Below are 19,091 nucleotides of genomic sequence, written 5' to 3'. Positions count from 1 at the left end.
TGTGGAGAGAGTGGAGAGTTTTCCATACCTGGGCAGTGTGCTCATGACCGGCTCCGGTTTGGCAGCAGAGGTCTCACTCTTATTGTTTAAACGGCTGCGTAACGCTGTGTAGAAGCTACCTGGTCTATCGCCCCATACGAAACTTCGGGTCTTCTCGGCCACAGTCATGCCCTCCATTCTCTACGCTTGCGAAACATGGACCCCCCCCAAAGGAACATTTGCGCCGGTTAGAAACATTCAGGCTGGCCTGCCTATGATCCATCCTGGGTTTAACCAGGGGGGATTGTGTGAGCAGCTCACAAATCCTCGAAAGATGTGGACACATTCCCATCAGCAAGGGCTAGAGAAGAAATGGGGTGATGTGGTTCAAGAGGATATATAGCTGAGTGGACTTGCCAACGACTGGAACCAGCGGTGTCAAGATCGGCCTCCGTGGAGGAGGCTCGTGAAGGACGCTACTGGGCAGTTTGAGGCAGTTGTCCTCCAGCAACAGCGGAGGGTGGAGGAGCGACGCTCACAACAACGCGCGGAGCACGAGGCAGCTAGAACGCAGCGAGTTGGCACAGTGGGAAGCACAGGTGGTGTATCTGCCAGTCATCTGAGTCAGTCAACAAATGGCACCTGCTGGGTCTGTCCCGTGACCTTCTGTCAGCGAGTCTTCCACACTTTACGTGGCCTCAAAGGGGCACCTGGCCCGGCACAGGCGCCTTGGTGACGTCACCGCACCTTCCTGGTGAATTGCGGGTAATTGTTGTTGGCGGGCGCCAGTCAGCCGTGCCAATCGCAACTCCGATTAGCAGGGATGGCTACGTACGGTGCGAAAGAAGTTCGACGTACATACATACACACATACTAGCAGAACGGTCCAATAGATATACAGACAGACAACAGCAATCTTCTAGACAAGTTGTGGGTGTATTGCATTGCGTGGGTGGGTGTTTGGATACTTTACCTCTGTTTTTGTCTGTGTTGCATTGGGTGGGTGGGTGGTGGGGGGGTGGATACTGTAGCTTTGTCTTCGTCTGTGTTGCATTGGTTGGGTGGTGGGGGGGTGATATTGTAGCTTTGTCTTTCTGTTGCATTGGGTGGGTGGGTAGCGAGTGGAGACTGTAGCTTTGTCTTTGTCTATGTTGCATTGGGTGGGTGGGTGTTCGGATACTTTGTCTCTGTTGCATTGTGGGTAGGTGGTGGGGGGTGGATATTTTACCTTTGTCTGTGTTGCATTGAGTGGGTTGGTGGGTGGTGGGTGGCTGGATGGATATTTGACCTTTGCCTCTGTGTTCCATTGGCTGGGTCGGTGGGTGTTCGGATACTTTACCTTTGTCTTTGTCTGGTGTTCTGCAGTCGGGCCACCCCTTCTCATCCCCGTGTACTTCCACATGCAAATCATCAGCACGATGTTCAAGAGGAGAGACTGGGTGGTGAGTCACACTCGGGATCGCAATGGTCCCGGGCTAGTACACTCAACACTGCGAGTCGTGTGCTCTAACAAAATTAAATGATATAGTGATAGGTTTTTACCCTTTCAACTGGTACAAAAACTGACACCTTTATACAAGGCATCATCTTCTTGGTTCTTTCGGTAAAGTCACGTAGAAGGGAAGTAATACAATAATAAAAATAAAACATAATAAAATAATTCTCACGACGTTTCGGCCACAACACAAGCAGCCGTCTTCAGGTGAAGAATGAAACACCACCAAGCTCGGAGCGTATATTTAAGCTGGGTTGGAGGGGGAAGAAGAGCGCCTTGACAAAATTATTTTTCAAAATCAAGAGGAATTTAGCATATTTATGGGAAATGCGTAGGAGGTGGGCGGGGGGTTTCAAAGTCATATTATGCCCGTGCATTATGCAGGATTAGCAGCATCAAAGGGAGGGGATGGGGGTAGCATTAACAAAGGGAAGGAATGTTAATAGTATGTAGCTGTAGTTACTAAACAACCACGTAAAAAACTAAAGTATAAACTACATAGCATCATCAGTATACTAAATATACTCTCCAATAAGCTGAGCTACTAACAGTAAGTAATACATTCCAATTCTATGTCGCAAAAAATATAATATGCTTCCAGCTAAACTTTTTTCTCTTACATCACACGGGTCTACCCTGTACTATATACTACCAGACAAACCCAACATTAAATTATATACTGTATTACTATACACCACTCTATACCTTCGACTATAATATTACCCTAAGTATTATTCTACCCACCCTACTGTATAGAAAAGGTAAATGCATCACTGAACAAAAACATATACGAATAAAACTAAACTAGTTTTTTTTTTATCTTAACAGGTGTAAGCCCTCACTGGTTATTTAGCCTCTTGTTCAGAAGCCACCCTGACGTGGCTTATCACTAAGGATAGCAGCTCAACCGATTTGTGGCCGATATCATCGTCATCACCACCACCACCACGTGGAGATTCTATCAAAAGCAGGCCAATGGTTTTTCGAATGGTGTCGCGATCCCTCTGACGGACTTCCAGGGAGTAGACCAAAGCCTCCTCTTGGCTTCGAGTGGCCTCCAGGATGACTGTTCGGGAGGCGAGGGTTTGAAGGGACTGGAGGAAAGGTGCAAATGGGAAAAGGCGGAAAAAATGGAATTCGAACCTGGAGGCGACGGTTGAGAACCTATGAGGGAGAAGGACGGGGGATTGGCCCGGGGTAAAAGCGGTGAGAGAAAGTTCGAGAAGGAGGGCTCGAGAAGGACACAAGGGGAAGGGAACGTTCGAGGGAAGGGTCGAGCTTCAAAGACCCGGAAGAAGCCGGGCCTAGGGTGGTTGCTGCGTGTCACAACAGTGTAGTGACTACATCAGAGACACTAGGAGTAGGAGGCACTCTGTTTATTAACATGGCCTTATCAAATTTTCTTGCTGTGGATTTCACACCTGATGATGATTGCTTGTGTTGCAGTCGAAACGTCGTGAGAATTTTTGTTTGTTTTATATTTGTATTATTTTATTATTTCCCTTCTACGTGACTTTACCGAAAGAACCAAGAGAATATGGCCTTATCAGTTAATACTTTATAACTCGTCACTAAATGAACTACGGTTCCCAGCCAGGACAGCTGGTAGACTGCCTGACTGGCGAAGACTCCAGCAGCACGACGGGATCCCACTCCAAACGACAGCCCCGAGGTCCCCTCCCGGGGCCCCTCTTATACTCTTATACTGTCAGCGTGGCCTGGCTCCGCCCCCGACCACGCCCCCTTTCTGGAACTTACTAGCGGGTGGGGTCTTGATGTGCCCCTTCCGTGACCCTTCCCATAGATCCCTCTCTCGTCTATCACGTGGCCTGCCGTCAGTCAGGACTGCTGTAAGCTGCAGATCCCCTTCCCCGCCAGCAGCCAGCGCTATGCTGCTACGTGACCGATTCTATGTCACTACAACAGTCAAGAGGCTCCTAGTACACGGTTGCTGTCGGTGTCGTTATACGTGCATTGCAGGACCTGGTGTGGTCGGTCACCTACTACATCCGCTACTTCCTCACCTACACTCCTTTCTACGGCCTCCTGGGAGCCATGGCTCTCATCTTCGTGGTCAGGTGAGGAGCGTCGATCCCACCATCCCCCACTCCACCCCAGGAAGACGCGGCCTTTATCCGCTGCTGGATGGAGATCAATGTGACTGTTGTGGTGGTGATGTCTCGACCATACGCGTGTGTTCTTTAATCCACATGCTCCTCTGTCTTTCTGTGTAATCACCATCACCATGGTCTGTCCACTGTTGGGTCGAGATCACCGTGATGGTGGTGATGTCTCCTCTCTGACGATGACGATGATGTCTCTCCCCTGCGTGTGTTCTCTAATCCAAGTGCCCCTCTCTCTCTCTGTCTAATCATCATCACCATCACCATAGCCTACCCACTGCTGGATCACTCTGACGACGATGATGATGTCTCTCCCCTGCATGTGTTCTCTAAGCCACGTGCTCCTTTCTCTGTCTCTCAGTGTAATTACCACCATCACCATTGTCTATCCACGGCTGAATGGCTTTCGCGTTCGTTTTGTTGTTGTTACTATGGCCGCCTGTTGGGCAGTCCGGCGGCCCCTCTTGAAAGACGCGCGTCACGACTCCTCGTCGTCTCGCGTGCCCCCCGTGCGCAGGGTGATCGAGAGCCACTGGTTCGTGTGGGTGACGCAGATGAACCACATCCCTATGGACATCGACCACGAGAAGCACAAGGACTGGACCACGATGCAGGTGTGAGCCCACGACCGCGCGGGCAGCACAGGGCGGCCTGTCCCAAGCCGCCGCGTGAAGTGTTGAAGGCTGTCGCTGCTGTCAGGAGGTCACGGGACAGGCCCAGGTGCCATGGGTTGACTGCCGTGCCAGGCTGGGTGCGGAAGGAGTTCACGGGACAGACCCAGATGGTGCCATGGGTTCACTGAGACGACTGGCAGATGCACCAGCTGTGCCCTCATGATGTGCCAGGATAGGTGCAGGAGGTCATGGTACAGACCAAGGCGCTATGGATTGACTGCTGTGCCAGGATAGGTGCAGGAGGTCATGGGAGAGACCCAGGCATTATGATGGTGGCGGGTTTAACGACATTCATATTTACGCAATCTAACCCTCCCCAAAAACCCTCTATTATGGATAATATTGGTCGTGAAAGCCTTCTGCTACGTGTTAAATTGATCATTCATTCTGTCGCGGATTCATTTTTAAACCTGTTAGAGCATGGCGTGCTAACACGTACACACACAGACGCGTGGGCTGTCGTGCAAATCCAGACCCCTGTAGGTCCGTGATGTTCGTTTGCCATCTGTTTGCAGCTGGAGGCCACGTGCAATGTGGACCAATCGTTCTTCAACGACTGGTTCAGCGGTCACCTCAACTTTCAGATAGAGCACCAGTGAGTGACCAAACGTCACCACCAGTGACGTCATCATCAACACCGTCAACGACAGATCAGCACCATCAGCATCATTATCAATACTATCAACGTCACCGTCAACACAACCAACGTCATCGTCAACACAACCAACGACACATCAGCACCATCAACGAAACATCAGCATCATGAACACCATCAACGTCATCATCACCACCCACACAGTTACCATGTATGTTTGTGGTTGCTGTAATTGATGATGTTGATATTGATGTTGGTGTGGTTGACGTTGGTCTTGATGATTTTTTTGTTGATATTAATGTTGTTGATGATGTTGTTGGTGTTGTTGATGATAATGTTGATATTGTTGATATTGTTGATTTTATTGATGTTAGTGTTGGTGTGGTTGACGTTGGTGTTGATGATGTTGCTGTTGATATTAATTGTGTTGATGATGTTGATGTTGTTGGTGTTGTTGATGATAATGTTGATGTTGTTGATTTTGTTGATGTTAGTGTTAGTGTGGTTGATGTTGATAATGTTGATATTAATGTTGTTGATGATGTTGTTAGTGTTGTTGATGATAATGATTTTGATGATGTTGATGATGTTGATGATGTTGACGTTTCTAGCCTCTTCCCCACGATGCCGCGTCACAACTACCACAAGATTTCTTCGCTCGTCAAGTCGCTCTGCAGCAAACACGGCCTGGACTACCAGAGCAAGCCGCTCATCACCGCGTGCGTCGATGTCGTTCGGTGAGACATGGGTGGGGAGATGGGGGAGATACGAGGATATGGGGGAGACACGGGGGAGACACGGGGACATGGGGGGACACGGGGGAGATACGGAGACATGGGGGAGACATTGGGAGAAACGAGGGAGACACGGGGACACGTGAGAGACACGGGGACACGGAGGAGACACGGGAATATGGAGGAGACACGGGGACATTGGGGAGACATTGGGAGATCTGGTGGAGACATATGGAGACACGGGGGAGACACGGGGACATGGGGGAGACACGAGGACATGGGGGGGGCACGGGGGAGACACGGGGACACGTGAGAGACACGGGGACATGGGGGAGACACGGGGACACGTGAGAGACACGGGGACACGGAGGAGACACGGGGACATTGGGGAGACATTGGGAGATCTGGTGGAGACATATGGAGACACGGGGACATGGGATAGACGTGGGGAGAAACGGGGGAGACACGGGGAGAAACGGGGGAGACACGGAGAAGACACGGGGGAGACACGGGGAAGACACGGGGACATTGGGGAGACATTGGGAGGCACGGGGACATTGGGGAGACATAGGGAGACACAGGGGAGACATGGGGAAACTCGGGGGTACGGTGAAGACACAAGAATATAGGGGAGACATGGGGAAACACTGGGAGACACGGGGACATTGAGGAGACATAGGGAGACACAAGGGAGACATGGGGAAACTCGGGGGTACGGTGAAGACACAAGAATATGGGGGAGACATGGGGAGACATTGGGAGACACGGGGACATGGGGGAGACACCGTGGCTGTAGCGCTGCAGATGAGAGACATCTTGCCAAACCCCGTGGTCTGTCTGCGTGGTTGTTGTTGTTGTGGTTGGTGGTGACGACGTTTTTGTTTCTCTCTCCCCGTCTTCCCATCCCCAACGCCAGCTCGCTGAGGGCGTCTGGGGAGCTGTGGCTGGACGCTTACATGCACAAGTGAGGTGGTGGACGATTGTGGGAGACAACAACCACCATCATCATCCACTACCATTCACAACCACAACCACCATTCACCACCAACCCCATTGTTTATACGCAGAGCACTACACACACACCTCTGATGCAATATTGAAGCCCGCACTGTACGTAGCACATCATGCACTGTACACCGCACTGTACACAGTACAGATACAGTGCGCACGCAGTACACACATAGTACACATGCACACACACCGACACACCACGCACAGACACTCCACGCACCACACTCGTACCAAACAGCGCGTTCACAGCACTCACACTCACCTCCGATTGGCAGTTGCCTAGGTACGGTGCGAAAAAGGATCAACACACCAACACAAAAGATCCCCGGCGTAGCCTTTAACAGAATTGTTGGGGGGGACAAGTTCTGTTAGCGAGCACACGAGGTGGTGGGTGGCCCGGCCGCCTTAGTCTCCCCGAGTGGCGATGTTTTCACACCGCACCAGGGACTCGTTTAAGGCTGAGTCCACCTAGGCGGAGGCGCAGGACCTGTTCAGATATAGTCGTCACGAGTGCTGGCGGTGGCTGCGAGAGCGGGAATCGAACCCCGGGTCCTCCAGGTTCGCAACTGAGCGCGTGAGCCCGTGACGACACTAAACCACGCCCACACCACGCACACCTGACCTCTACGTCACAGAGACACACACACACAACCACGTGACTTCCGCTACCGTCACCCCTCCAAGGAAATCCGCATGGGGAACTTTTTTTTAGTGATTTTTTTTTGTTTTGGTACAGAAAACGTCGGGGCGGCGAGCGTTTATGCCGCCTGGGACTTTTAACGCTCCGATAGCGCGGCACGCAGCGGTAGCCCCATTGAGCAATCCCCTCCGCCTTGCTAATAGTCTGGGAAAATCCTCGATGTAGGCCCGCTGGGGCGTTACTTGTGGGGACTCGTGGCTTCAAATGAACGGTGCCGATCATTGCAACGTCTTCTCATTTGCAGCGTCACATTATTCATTCGGCCAATCGAAACGGCCATGGCGATGTTGGCCGATCGGGTCGCCGTGTTAAATCATTGACCAATCGGAGGACGGTGTTTGATTGGCCAGTCGAGACGGCCGTGGTGATAACTGTTGATAGGGTCTCTGTGTTAAATCGTCAAGCAATCGGAAGACGGTGTTTGATCGGCCAATCGAGATGGTCATGGTGATAAATGTCAATCGGGTCGCTGTGTTAAATCATCGACCAATCGGAAGACGGTATTGAATCGACCAATCGGGATGGCTGTGGTGATATTGGCCCATCGGGTCACTGTGTTAAATCTTCGACCAATCGGAAGACGGTGTTTACTCAGCTACTCTGCTCAGATGTGATGCCGTGAAATTGACGGCCGTGTTCAACTATCCAATCACACGGCAGTGTGCCACTGGCCAATTAGAAGACGACAGTGTTGAATTGGCCAATTTTGTATGGCCCTTGGCGATATCTTTGGCCAGTGAGTTCACTGCGTGGCATTGAATCGACCAATTGGAGCGACGGGCTGCATTTTTAATTGTTCGAAATATCGTGATAGCGATGTGGACAGCAGCGAATCGGAGAAAAGCATTTGAATTGGGTCATGCTCACGCCTATCAGGATGGGCCAATCAGATTGTAGCATTTTGCGCGCGTTCACTCTAAGATGGTTTGGTAGTGTTGATAGTGGGCCCACTGTAGTTGAAGGTTAGGTTGGGGCCCACGTATTAAATATGGCCAGAATCGTTGTGCAATTGGCCAGCCTATTCATCTCTCTCTATTCATATCTGCCCTCCCCCCCAACCTCTATATGGTGCTTGGTACGCTGAGTGTGTGGATGGGTGGGGTGCCCTGATGTGGTGGCTCTGGCTGGGCCAGTTATTCCACTCTCTCACACACACGCACACAGAGACCCAAACCAGTTCGACGCTGACTGGTTCCAGGGAGTTGTCGATTTCATTTCCCGAAACCCCCCCACTAAGCCCTTGCTGGCTTCTCATCACGCGCCCTGGTTATTTGCCTGCTGTGCCCTTCCAAACGCACCGCGCCTGCCTGATGATTGTTCAACATGTCCCACGCGATAAGAGAGGAGGATGGCCGATTGGAGTTCACGACGGAGAGCGCGTATGTGTGTGTTTGTGTGTGTGGGGGCCTTCGTCGGTGCTACTCACTAACAGCTCTTGCCCCAATAGTCTGTTAAAAGCTACAGGAGGAGGGATATCTTTGTATTTGTGGGGAGCGGCGGTGCAGTGGTCAGCGTGCTGCACTGAGCTACGGCCACCACGATAATCTGGACTGGTTCTGGGTCCTCCCCTAGATTAACTCAGCCTCAAATGAGTACCCGGTGCGGTGTATGTGTATAGAACATCGGCACTGGGGCGACAAAGGTGGACAGGCGTGGTGATGGCAACTTACCCCCCTCGTATGCTGTGCCAGCCTTTGTAAGTGTTGATTGCTAACAGTGAGTATGAGAGTTTGTGAGTGGGTGAGTGAGCGGGTGAGTTTGCGAGTGATAGTTAGTGAGCGGGTGAGTGAGTCTGTGAGTTTGTAAGTGAGAGTGTGGGCGAGTGAGTGGGTGAGAATGTGTGTGATTGGGTGTGTGAGTGAGTGTGTAAGTGAGTGTGAGAGTGTGAGTGGGTGAGAATGTGTGTGATTGGGTGAGTGTGTGAGTGAGTATGTAAGTGGGTGTTAGAGTGTGAGTAGGTGAGCGAGTGGGCGAGTGAGTGGGTGAGAATGTGTGTGATTGGGTGTGTGAGTGAGTGTGTAAGTGAGTGTGAGAGTGTGAGCAGGTGAGCGAGTGGGCGAGTGAGTGGGTGAGAATGTGTGTGATTGGCTGTGTGAGTGAGTGTGTGAGTGTGAGAGTGTGTGCAGGTGAGCGAGTGGGCGAGTGAGTGGGTGAGAATGTGTGTGATTGGCTGAGTGTGTGGGTGAGTGTGTCTGTGAGTTGGCACAGTGGTGGGCACAGGTGGTTCGCCTGCAAGTCATCTCAATCAGTACAACCCATGACACATGCAGGGTCTGTTCCCGTGACCACCTTCTCCTGCACCTAACCTGGCACAGCAGTCAACCCACGGCACCTGCTGGGTCTGTCCCGTGACATAATTCCAGCAGCCAGAACCCCGGAGTGTACCTAGCCTGGCACAAGCCCCCGTGGAGACGTTACCACGGGGGTGCTGCTGTTTGTTTACCAATCATCGGGCTCGTGCGGTGTGCGCATTTACGACCGGTGAGGGCGATCCATCCGGTGACGGCAATGTTCGGGGAATGTTGGGGGGGGGGGGACGTTCGGGAAAATCCGACTCTACGTCGCTGTCACAGCGAGCGAGCGAGCGAACGATCGACGTTCTACGTTGACTTTTGTAAGAGCCCAATACGATGAATTTCGTTATTGTTTCGTTTTCATTTGGGTTCAACGAAGGGCGAGGCGAGGTGCCAATCCCTTTGGTGATGTTGGCGGCCCGTGGTCGATCCGAAGGAGGTTGGGGTGGGGTGGGGGGGTCAAAGATCGCGCGAGGTGGAGAGACATTCACCCCTCTCCATCATCGATGGCGTGTTCGCGGAGGAAATGGTTCGGGGGTGGATTCCCCCCCCCCCTTTGTTCGAAACGCACGCGCTCACGCACGCGCTCGTAGAACTGAAAACCCGCGGTGCGGTTGTGGGTAAAAGCGGCCATCGACGACGGCGATGGTTATAATTACAGGCAAACAATGATAATTGATTTTTGAAAGATGGAATTCGCGTGACGCTTAAGTTAATTGTGGCTACGTTGATGATTATGGTGGCGATGTGGAGAGAGAGGCGCCTGGATGAGGAGATGACAGCAGAGGGGACTTGGAGACTATCTGAGATATTCGACCTCGTGGTGTTTAATCATTTTACTGTTTTTAGTGCTGTGTGCAAACTTTCAACAAGAGTAATTAAACTTGGAAAGATGTGGACCGGAGTGCCTTGTTGGTTCCTGCCACCGCACTCACTCACCCAGGCACTCACTCACCCAGTCACTCACTCATCCAGTCACTCACTCACTCACCTAGTCACTCACTCACCCACTCACTCACCCAGTCACTCATCCACTCACACACTAACTCACCCAGTCACTCACTCACTCATTCACTCACCCAGCTTCTCACCCAGTCAATCAATCACCCAGTGATCCATTCACTCTCACAGTCATCCACTCACACACCCAGTCATTTACTCACCCACTCAATCAACCAGTCAATCACTCACCCAATGATCCACTCACCCACTCACTCACCCAGCTACTCACCCATTCAATCACTCACCCAGTAATCCACTCACTCCCACAGCCATCCACTCACACACCCAGTAATTGACTCACCCACTCACTCAACCAGTCAATCACTCACCCAATGATCCACTCAGCCACTCACTCACCCAGCTAATCACCCAGTCAATCACTCACCCAGTAATCCACTCACTCTCACAGTCATTCACTCACACACCCAATCATTTACTCACACACTCACTCAACCAGTCAATCACTCACCCAGTAATCCACTCACCCACTCACTCACACAGTCATCCACTCACACACCCAATCATTTACTCACCCACTCACTCAACTAGTCAATCACTCACCCAATGATCCACTCACCCACTCATTCACCCAGTCATCAACTCACACACTCACTCGTCCAGTCAACCACTTAAGCGACTCACTCGCCCATTCAACGACTCTACTGCAGTACGACAACGCTACTTGCCACCGTGCCCCGCGAACTTCACACCGATTGATTCACCCGTGCCCAGGAGCCGCTCGACACCACCGTGGGGATTCCCAAACGTTCCCCAACTTACAAACAACAACCCCCCCCCTCGCGGAGTAAGCGGATCATTTCCAGAAACCCGTGGCCAGTAAACCGGGTAATCTTCTCTCACATTATGGAGGTCACCATGAGCAACACAGGAGCGTGAGAGTGCGTGTGTGTGTCGTCTGTGTGTGTGTATGTGTGTGTCTGTGTGTCTGCATCTACCAGTCATCTCAGCCAACCCATGTCATCTGGGTCTGTCCCGTGAACTCCTCCTGCCAGCAGCAGCGAGCCTTTGACACTTCACGTGATAGCCTCAAAGTGCACCTGTGTAAACATCGCCACTAGGGAGACAAAGGCGGCCGGGCGTGGTGTTGGCCACCCACCCCCTAGTGTGCCGTGCCGGCCTTTATAGGTGCTCGCTAAGGGCACTTGCCCCTATAGTCTGTTAAGGCTGTATGGGGGATCTTTGTGTCTCTGTGTGTCTGCATCTACCGGTCATCTCAGTCAGCCAACCCGTGTCATCTGGGTCTGTCACGTGACCTCCTCCTGCCAGCGGCGAGAGCCTTCGACACTTCACGTGGCAGCCTCAAAGTGCACGTGGCCTGGCACAGGCGCCGTGGTGACGTCACCGCCACTTCGTGGCGAATGGCGTGGTGGTGCTTGTGGTGGTGGTGGTGGTGCTGGTGGTGGTGCTGGTGGTGGTGCTTGTGGTGGTGCTGGTGCTGGTGGTGGTACTGGTGGTGGTGCTTGTGGTGCTGGTGGTGGTGCTTGTGCTGGTGGTGGTACTGGTGGTGGTGCTGGTAGTGGTGCTGGTGGTGCTGGTGGTGCTGCTGGTGGTGCTGGTGGTGGTGGTAGCGGGGAGCGGCAGTGTAGCTGTTCGCGCTACGCTGCACTACGAACCCGGCGACCCGAATTCGATTCTCACTCTAACGGCCAACAACCAGTGGCGATGATCTGAACCGTTCCTAGGTTGACTCAGCCTCAAATGAGTACCTGTGGCACGTTGTGTGAAAGCATTACCACTACAGGGAGATAAAGGCGGTCGGGCTCGTGTGCCGTGCCGGCCTGCAAAGGTTGCTACTCGCTAACAGCACTTGCCCCAACAGTCTGTTCAGGCTGTACTGGGGGAACTTTGTCTTTGTGTGTGTAGCGGTGGGGAGCGGTGGCGCAGCGGTTAGCGCTACAAACCCGGGGGGGGGGGGGTTTGGAGGTTCCATTTCCGCTCACGACCCCAAAAATGTCAATCTCGAGCACCTGCAGAATAGGCCTCAGCTGCAAAAGGGTCCAACGCGAAACGTCCGTTTGCACGCCGGCCCCTAATTAACATTCCGGGCGACATTAAATACGAGCGGCTTTCAGTTCATTAACAGCGGCTTAGCACAAAGACAAAGATCCCCCGTATAGCCTGTGACATACTTTTGGGGCAAGGGGGCCGTCCATAAATGACGTCACGCACATAGGGGGAGGGGGGGGGTCAGACATTTGTGACGATGTGTGACGAGGGGGGGGGGGGGTTTGAGAAATGTGATGTCTCATCAAAATGCGCAACTTTAAATAAACATAGACAACACGTTCTACTTAATTAAATAGACTTTTTAATAAATGTTTTCTCCGACATCAGAGTACAGCGCCACATTAAATACGCACTGCAATAACAATAGTTTAAAGCGATTTGAAGCATGTTTAATTTTAAAAATGAAAATATGGTTTTGGGGGGGGGGAGGGGGGCAGAGCTTTGTGACGTCATATTTGAGGGGGGGGTCTGACGTTTTGTGACGCCGTGTGACGAGGGGGGGTGGGTCAAACATCGTCCATAATCACGTGACGTCATTTATGGACGGCCTCTGAAGGCCGGCACGGCACACGAGGGGGTGGGTGGCCAACACCACGCCCGGTCGCATTTGTCTCCCCAAGTACTCATTGAGGCTGAGTCGACCTCAACAACAACAACCGCCATTCGCCACTAAGTGGCGGTGACGTCACCACGACGCTTGTGCCAGGCTATGTGCACGTAAAGTGTCGAACGCCCGCTGGCAGGAGGTCACGGGGCAGACCCAGCAGGTGCCACGGGTCGACTGATTTAGATGACCGAGATGACTGGCTGATGCACCACCTGTGCCCCCTACTGTGCCAACTTGCTTTGCTTTAGTGATAGGTATTTACCCTTTCAACTGGTACAAAAACGGACACCTTTTGGCGTCATCTGGTCCAACACCATGTGAGACTAGGCTCTAAGAAAAGCTGTCTCGGGTGTGGACCAATCAACTTCACGGACAGTGCATATCATTATCAGAGTTGTTTCTTTTTGTTTGCATTTTGACTGCTTGTGTTGTGGTTATTGCAAACATGATGCCTTGTTTAAAGGTGTCAGTTTTTGTACCTGTTGAAAGGGTAAAAATTGATCACTATATTTTGCCACTGGTAAAGGAGGTCTCATAGTGTAATCGCTTTGCTTTAGCCACCCGGCGCTCCGCTCGTTGTTGTGAGCGTCGCTCCTCCGCCCTCCACAGAGGCCGATCTTGACACCGCTGGTACCAGTCATCGGCAAGTCCACTCAGCTCCACGTCCTCCTGTACCACATCACTCCATCTCTTTTCTAGCCCGTGCCGCGCCCGTTTAGCCCCCTCGACCCGGCCCTACAAAAGCTGTTTAGGCATGCGGTGGCTGGGCATGCGGGCTACATGACCCAGCCAACGCAGTCTTGCCTGCCGGAGGAGCTCACACACACACAGGCAAAGCTGTTCGGTCGATATAATTCCTGGAACACGTTGGGCTGAGAGAGTGGGGGGTGGGGTGTTGACCTCCTTACACGTAGGCTATCTACGATCCAAATGTTACGATTATTATTCATTACAGTATTTTTAAAACGGACCAACCCGGTCTTGCATGCCACGTGGCATTGTAGCTTTACAAATACAATGTTGAGTTGATGTGTTTGTACATTTCATTTTCTAGTAAATTAGAACATACTATTTGTTCTTGGCTCCTATTGTTGTTGTTGGTTGTCGGACAACTTGTCCATAAGAAAGACAAATGTCCCCCGTGTAGCCTCTAGCAGACTGTTGGGGCAAGTGCTGTTAGTAACGAGTAGCACCCAGCGCCTATACACAGACAAAGATCCCCCTGTAGCCTTTAGCAGACTGTTAGGGCGAGTGCTGTTAGTAGTGAGAAGCAGCAGCGCCTATACACAGACAAAGATCCCCCGTGTAGCCTCTAGCAGACTGTTGGGGCAAGTGCTATTAGTAGCGAGTAGCAGCGCCTATGAAGGCCGTCACTGAGGGGGTGAGTGGGTAGCACCACGCCCGGCCGCCTTTGTCTCTCAAGAGGCGATGTTTTTAAATTCCACACCAGGTACTCATTTGAGGCTGAGTCCACCTAGGGGCCGTCCATAAATGACGTCACGCGATTTTGGACGATTTTTTTACCCCCCCCCTCTCGTCACACGGCGTCATAAAAAAGTCAGACCCCCCCTCAAATATGACGTCACAAAGCTCTGCCCCCCACCCCCCAAAATATAACATGCTTCAAATTGCTTGAAACTATTGTCATTGCAGTGCGTATTTAATGTGGCGCTGCACTCTGATGTTGTAGGAATTTTTTTTTATTAAAAAGTCGGTTGCTACCAGAGTCCGACCATGCGGGCCCCCAGCAGAGTTTGGTTATTGGCGTTTCAGAGGCATTCGAAGCTCCCTAAGCCCCCCACCCCCACCGCCCTTCGACCTTAATTCCCAACGTCACCAGGACGTCGCAGCCCGCACGCGGAGCAGGAATGTGGAGTGCGGGTGTAGGTGCCGGTAGGAAGAGGCAAGCACGAGCAGTGAAGAGGGTCAGTACCGGATTAGACTGGTGCAGGTCCTGTCGCATATGCTATGAAGGGGCCCTAAAAAAAAAACAAGAAAAACACACATACATTTTAAAACACACCAATGTTTTACTTGCACAGTAAAGTAATTGGATTTTTTTCATTTGCTACAGAGCCAGATAACACTGGTCAACACACTTTTTCTGGCATAAGGTATTCCAACGGTGTTAAGGTAATTTTGGGGTGCTGATTCCAAATCTGACATCAGGTTTTTGAGATATCAAATATTGCATTTTCAATAAAAACTGCAGAAGAAAAATATGAAATAAATGTGGATATCTACATAAAATGATATTATAAACACACTATCCTAAAAATACAGCACCATATTTTAACACTAAAGCAGTCACTGACTCGCAACCACTTGCAATCATAAGTGACAGAGTTAATTTCGGGTAAAATCTATGAAAATGGGGTATGCCAATAGCATAAAATGAGATGTGATAGAGCAAATCTGAGATCAGATTGGGAATCAGCACCCTGAAATTAGTCTAAAACAGGTGCAAAAGTCCAGGCCTGATTTTTTTTTTGGTTGACCAGTGTAATGCGACACATCGATAACCTTAAACACCCAGTCGTTCATAAAAGTTGAAGGCAGTGTAGTACTATAGTAATAGAGCAAGTGCAGAATCACTGAACCGGAATTGATAGCTTGAAAGCATTTAGCGCGGGGCCCTTGAAAGTGCGGGGCGCGTAGCATTTTGCTACTTTTGCTACCAGGATAATAAGACACTGATAAGTAGCATGTGCTACTTTTGCCACGAAGTGAATCCGGTGCAGGCCGAAGCCACCGCGGATGAACAGAACGGGGGTAGCAACGGTCGTGTTGATGGCGATATCGATCGATTTGCGCGCCACAACTGCTAAATTCGATATCACTGTTAGGGGCGCTGCGGTGGCTAGGATATGTTTACTACCTCGCCTGGTACACAGGAGGTCGTGGATTCGATGCCGACTCTGACACCTGCTGCTGTACGTTTGGAGTCAGCGTCTCTCTCATCATCATCACGGTGGCTAGGAGATGTTAACTACCTCGCCTAGTACACAGGAGGTCGTGGGCGCCTGCTGTATATTTATGGTGCGTTTCTCTCTTTCTTTCATCATCATCATCATCACGGTGGCTAGGAGATGTTAACCAGCTCGCCTTGCACACAGGAGGTCGTGGGTTCAATGCCGACCCTGACATCTGCTGCTGTACCTTTGGAATCAGCGTCTCTATCATCATCATCACGGTGGCTAGGAGATGCTAACTACCTCGCCTGGTCTACAGGAGGTTGTGGGTTCGATCCCGACACTGACGATGCCTGCTGCTGCATATTTGGAGTCAGCCTCTTTCTCATCATCATCACAGTGGCTAGGTGATGTTAACTACCTCGCCTGGTATGCACGAGGTCGTGGGATCGATCCCCACCCTGACGCCTGCTGCTGTATATTTGGAGTTTGCGGTGGCTCTCTCCCCGTGGTCGCGTGGATTTTTCTCTTGGACGTCACAACGCGTCGAGATGATTTGGCTGCTGCGATACATTTCCAAGTGTTGATTCGCCACTTGGCTGAGCCGCTATCGCTTGTCATAGCCAGCTCAGTAGAGCCTTATCTGGTCAATTATGAAATAGTTTAGTTTTTGTGCCAATGCAGAAAACTATAACTAGCTTCTTCTTGGTTATTTCGGTAAAGTCACGTAGAAGGGAAATAATAAAATAATACAAATAAAACATAATAAAATAATTCTCACGACGTTTCGGCCACAACGCAATCAGCCATCTTCAGGTGAAGAACAGGTCTGTCGGAAAAACAGCGTCTGAATGAAACACCACCAAGCTTGGCAGCGTATATTTAAGCTGGGTTGGAGGGGGATGAGCGCCTTGACAAAATAATTTTCATTACTAATCCCATATCTGCATTTCCCATAAATATGCTAAATTCCTGCAGTCACGAAAGCTTTAAATCGAAAAATATAACTTGCTTTTTACTTTAATGTTACCATGTGTAAGTCCCACTACTGAGCTACTATACGTGGCTGTGTTGTGCCCGAAACGTCGTGATTAAATGTATTAACATTTTCTCATTGGTACTTTCGGTGAGGTCACGAAAAAGGGAAATAATAAAATAATAAAAATAAAACATAATAAAATAAAATTCTCACGACGTTTCGCACACCAGGCGAGGTAGTTAACATCTCCGAGCCGCCACGGCGCAATGCCAAAAACCACCGAACGGATGCTGGATCACTGAACAAAAAACTGAACACGATTCCAGGTGTGGCGTCCCCTGGCCTCACATCGTAGGAGGTAGCTTGCTCGCAAACGACAGGTGTCTTTGTCTTTGCTTGTGTTTGCGCTTCTGCTGCAGGGGAGTGTCCCTCCGGCAGCTGCTGTAACAGGAAAGAAAGTGAATCCGCGACAATGAATGGTAAGGTATGTTCATGCGGAAGGAAGCCAATCGGCGTCAAGGAGGGTGGCCTAATATTTTAGGGGGCTTTTTCGATCCACGACTCGTCCCTTTAGGTCCAGAAATCACGTGACGATGAACGTGTTTTTATTCAAAATATGATAGCCATGCTGGATCCATGCTCGAAGACAAAGGCAGAGGTATTGAAAATGTCATAGCCATGCCCGATCGACGCTCGAACACACAGGCAGAGGTATTGAAAATGTCATATCCATGCCCGATCCACGCTCGAACACACAGGCAGAGGTATTGAAAATGTCATATCCATGCCCGATCCACACTCGAAGACAAAGGCAGAGGTATTGAAAATATCAGAGCCATGCTGGATCCACACTCGAACACATTGGCACAGGTATTGAAAATATGATAGCCATGCCCGATCCACGCTCGAACACACAGGCAGAGGTATTGAAAATATCATAGCCATGCTCGATCCATGATCGAACACATAGGCACAGGTATTGAAAATGTCATAGCCATGCCCGATCCACACTCGAAGACACAGGCAGAGGTATTGAAAATATGATAGCAATGCCCGATCGACGCTCGAAGACATTGCCAGAGGTATTGAAAATGTCATAGCCATGCCCGATCCACGCTCGAACACATATGTAGAGGTATTGAAAATATGATAGCGGTGCCCAACCCATGCTCGAACACAAAGGCAGAGGTATTGAAAATATGATAGCCATGCCCGATCCACGCTCGAACACAAAGGCACAGGTATTGAAAATATCATAGCCATGCCCGATCCACGCTCGGAGACATACAGTAGGCATAGGTATTGAAAATATGATAGCCATGCCCGATCCACGCTCGATCCATGCTCGAACACATCAAGCTTTGCATTGTTAAAAAAAACCGGTCGATTCCCGTTTAACCGCGCATTGAATCGTTAAAAACACGTGGATTCCCGTCCCAGTATTCCTAATGTGGGCAAAGCCGCCGCTTCCTTACTCCGTGTGTGGGCCTAAAGCACGAATAAAATGTATCATTCATTCTGTCTCGGATAAAAAAAAAATACCCTCTAACAGCGCGCCCACCACTGTTGTTGTCCCGCTGAAACGGAAAAATAAGTAATGAATAATAAATGTAAGGATTGTTTCATTTATTTATTTCCTTACTTCCAGTCGCCCTCCCTCCCGTTTGTTGATGGTGCTGAGTTTCCCCAATTCATGCATTGCCCCCCTCCCCTGGCCAGCGCTCTCCCCCTTTCCCTTGCAAAATGCCAAAGGGGTTGCCCCCCCTCTCTCTCTCGTCTTCTCCTCTCTCTCTCTCTGCCTTCATGAATGCCGTCATTATCTGTCGCGATGTCGCGGTCAAAAGCAAATGTCCCCCGTGTAGCCTCTCAACATGGCTGTCACGGGGGCAAGTGTTGCGAGCAGCGAGCGGCACCGTGATGGGAGGGGGGGGGGCAGCACCACCCCCGCATGGCCGCCT

General features: G+C 50.8%; 1 protein-coding gene across 2 annotated transcripts in view; it reads left to right on the top strand.

Moving 5' to 3' along the window:
- Window positions 1–10,502, top strand: part of FADS2 (fatty acid desaturase 2) — a 29,534-nt gene extending 19,032 nt beyond the window's left edge. For both annotated transcript variants that reach the window (XM_078615888.1, XM_078615887.1), the window contains 6 exons: window positions 1,345–1,421; window positions 3,455–3,552; window positions 4,115–4,211; window positions 4,787–4,866; window positions 5,478–5,603; window positions 6,517–10,502. In XM_078615888.1, coding sequence (XP_078472014.1) covers window positions 1,345–1,421; window positions 3,455–3,552; window positions 4,115–4,211; window positions 4,787–4,866; window positions 5,478–5,603; window positions 6,517–6,568 — 530 coding nt within the window. In that variant the 3' untranslated portion in view covers window positions 6,569–10,502. The remainder of the gene's footprint in view (window positions 1–1,344; window positions 1,422–3,454; window positions 3,553–4,114; window positions 4,212–4,786; window positions 4,867–5,477; window positions 5,604–6,516) is intronic.
- The last annotated feature ends 8,589 nt before the right edge of the window (window positions 10,503–19,091 follow it).

Source organism: Lampetra planeri, chromosome 48, assembly GCF_965212315.1.
Source record: "Lampetra planeri chromosome 48, kcLamPlan1.2.h2, whole genome shotgun sequence".
Lineage (NCBI taxonomy): Eukaryota > Metazoa > Chordata > Hyperoartia > Petromyzontiformes > Petromyzontidae > Lampetra > Lampetra planeri.
This window is presented reverse-complemented; position numbering and strand designations above follow the sequence as displayed.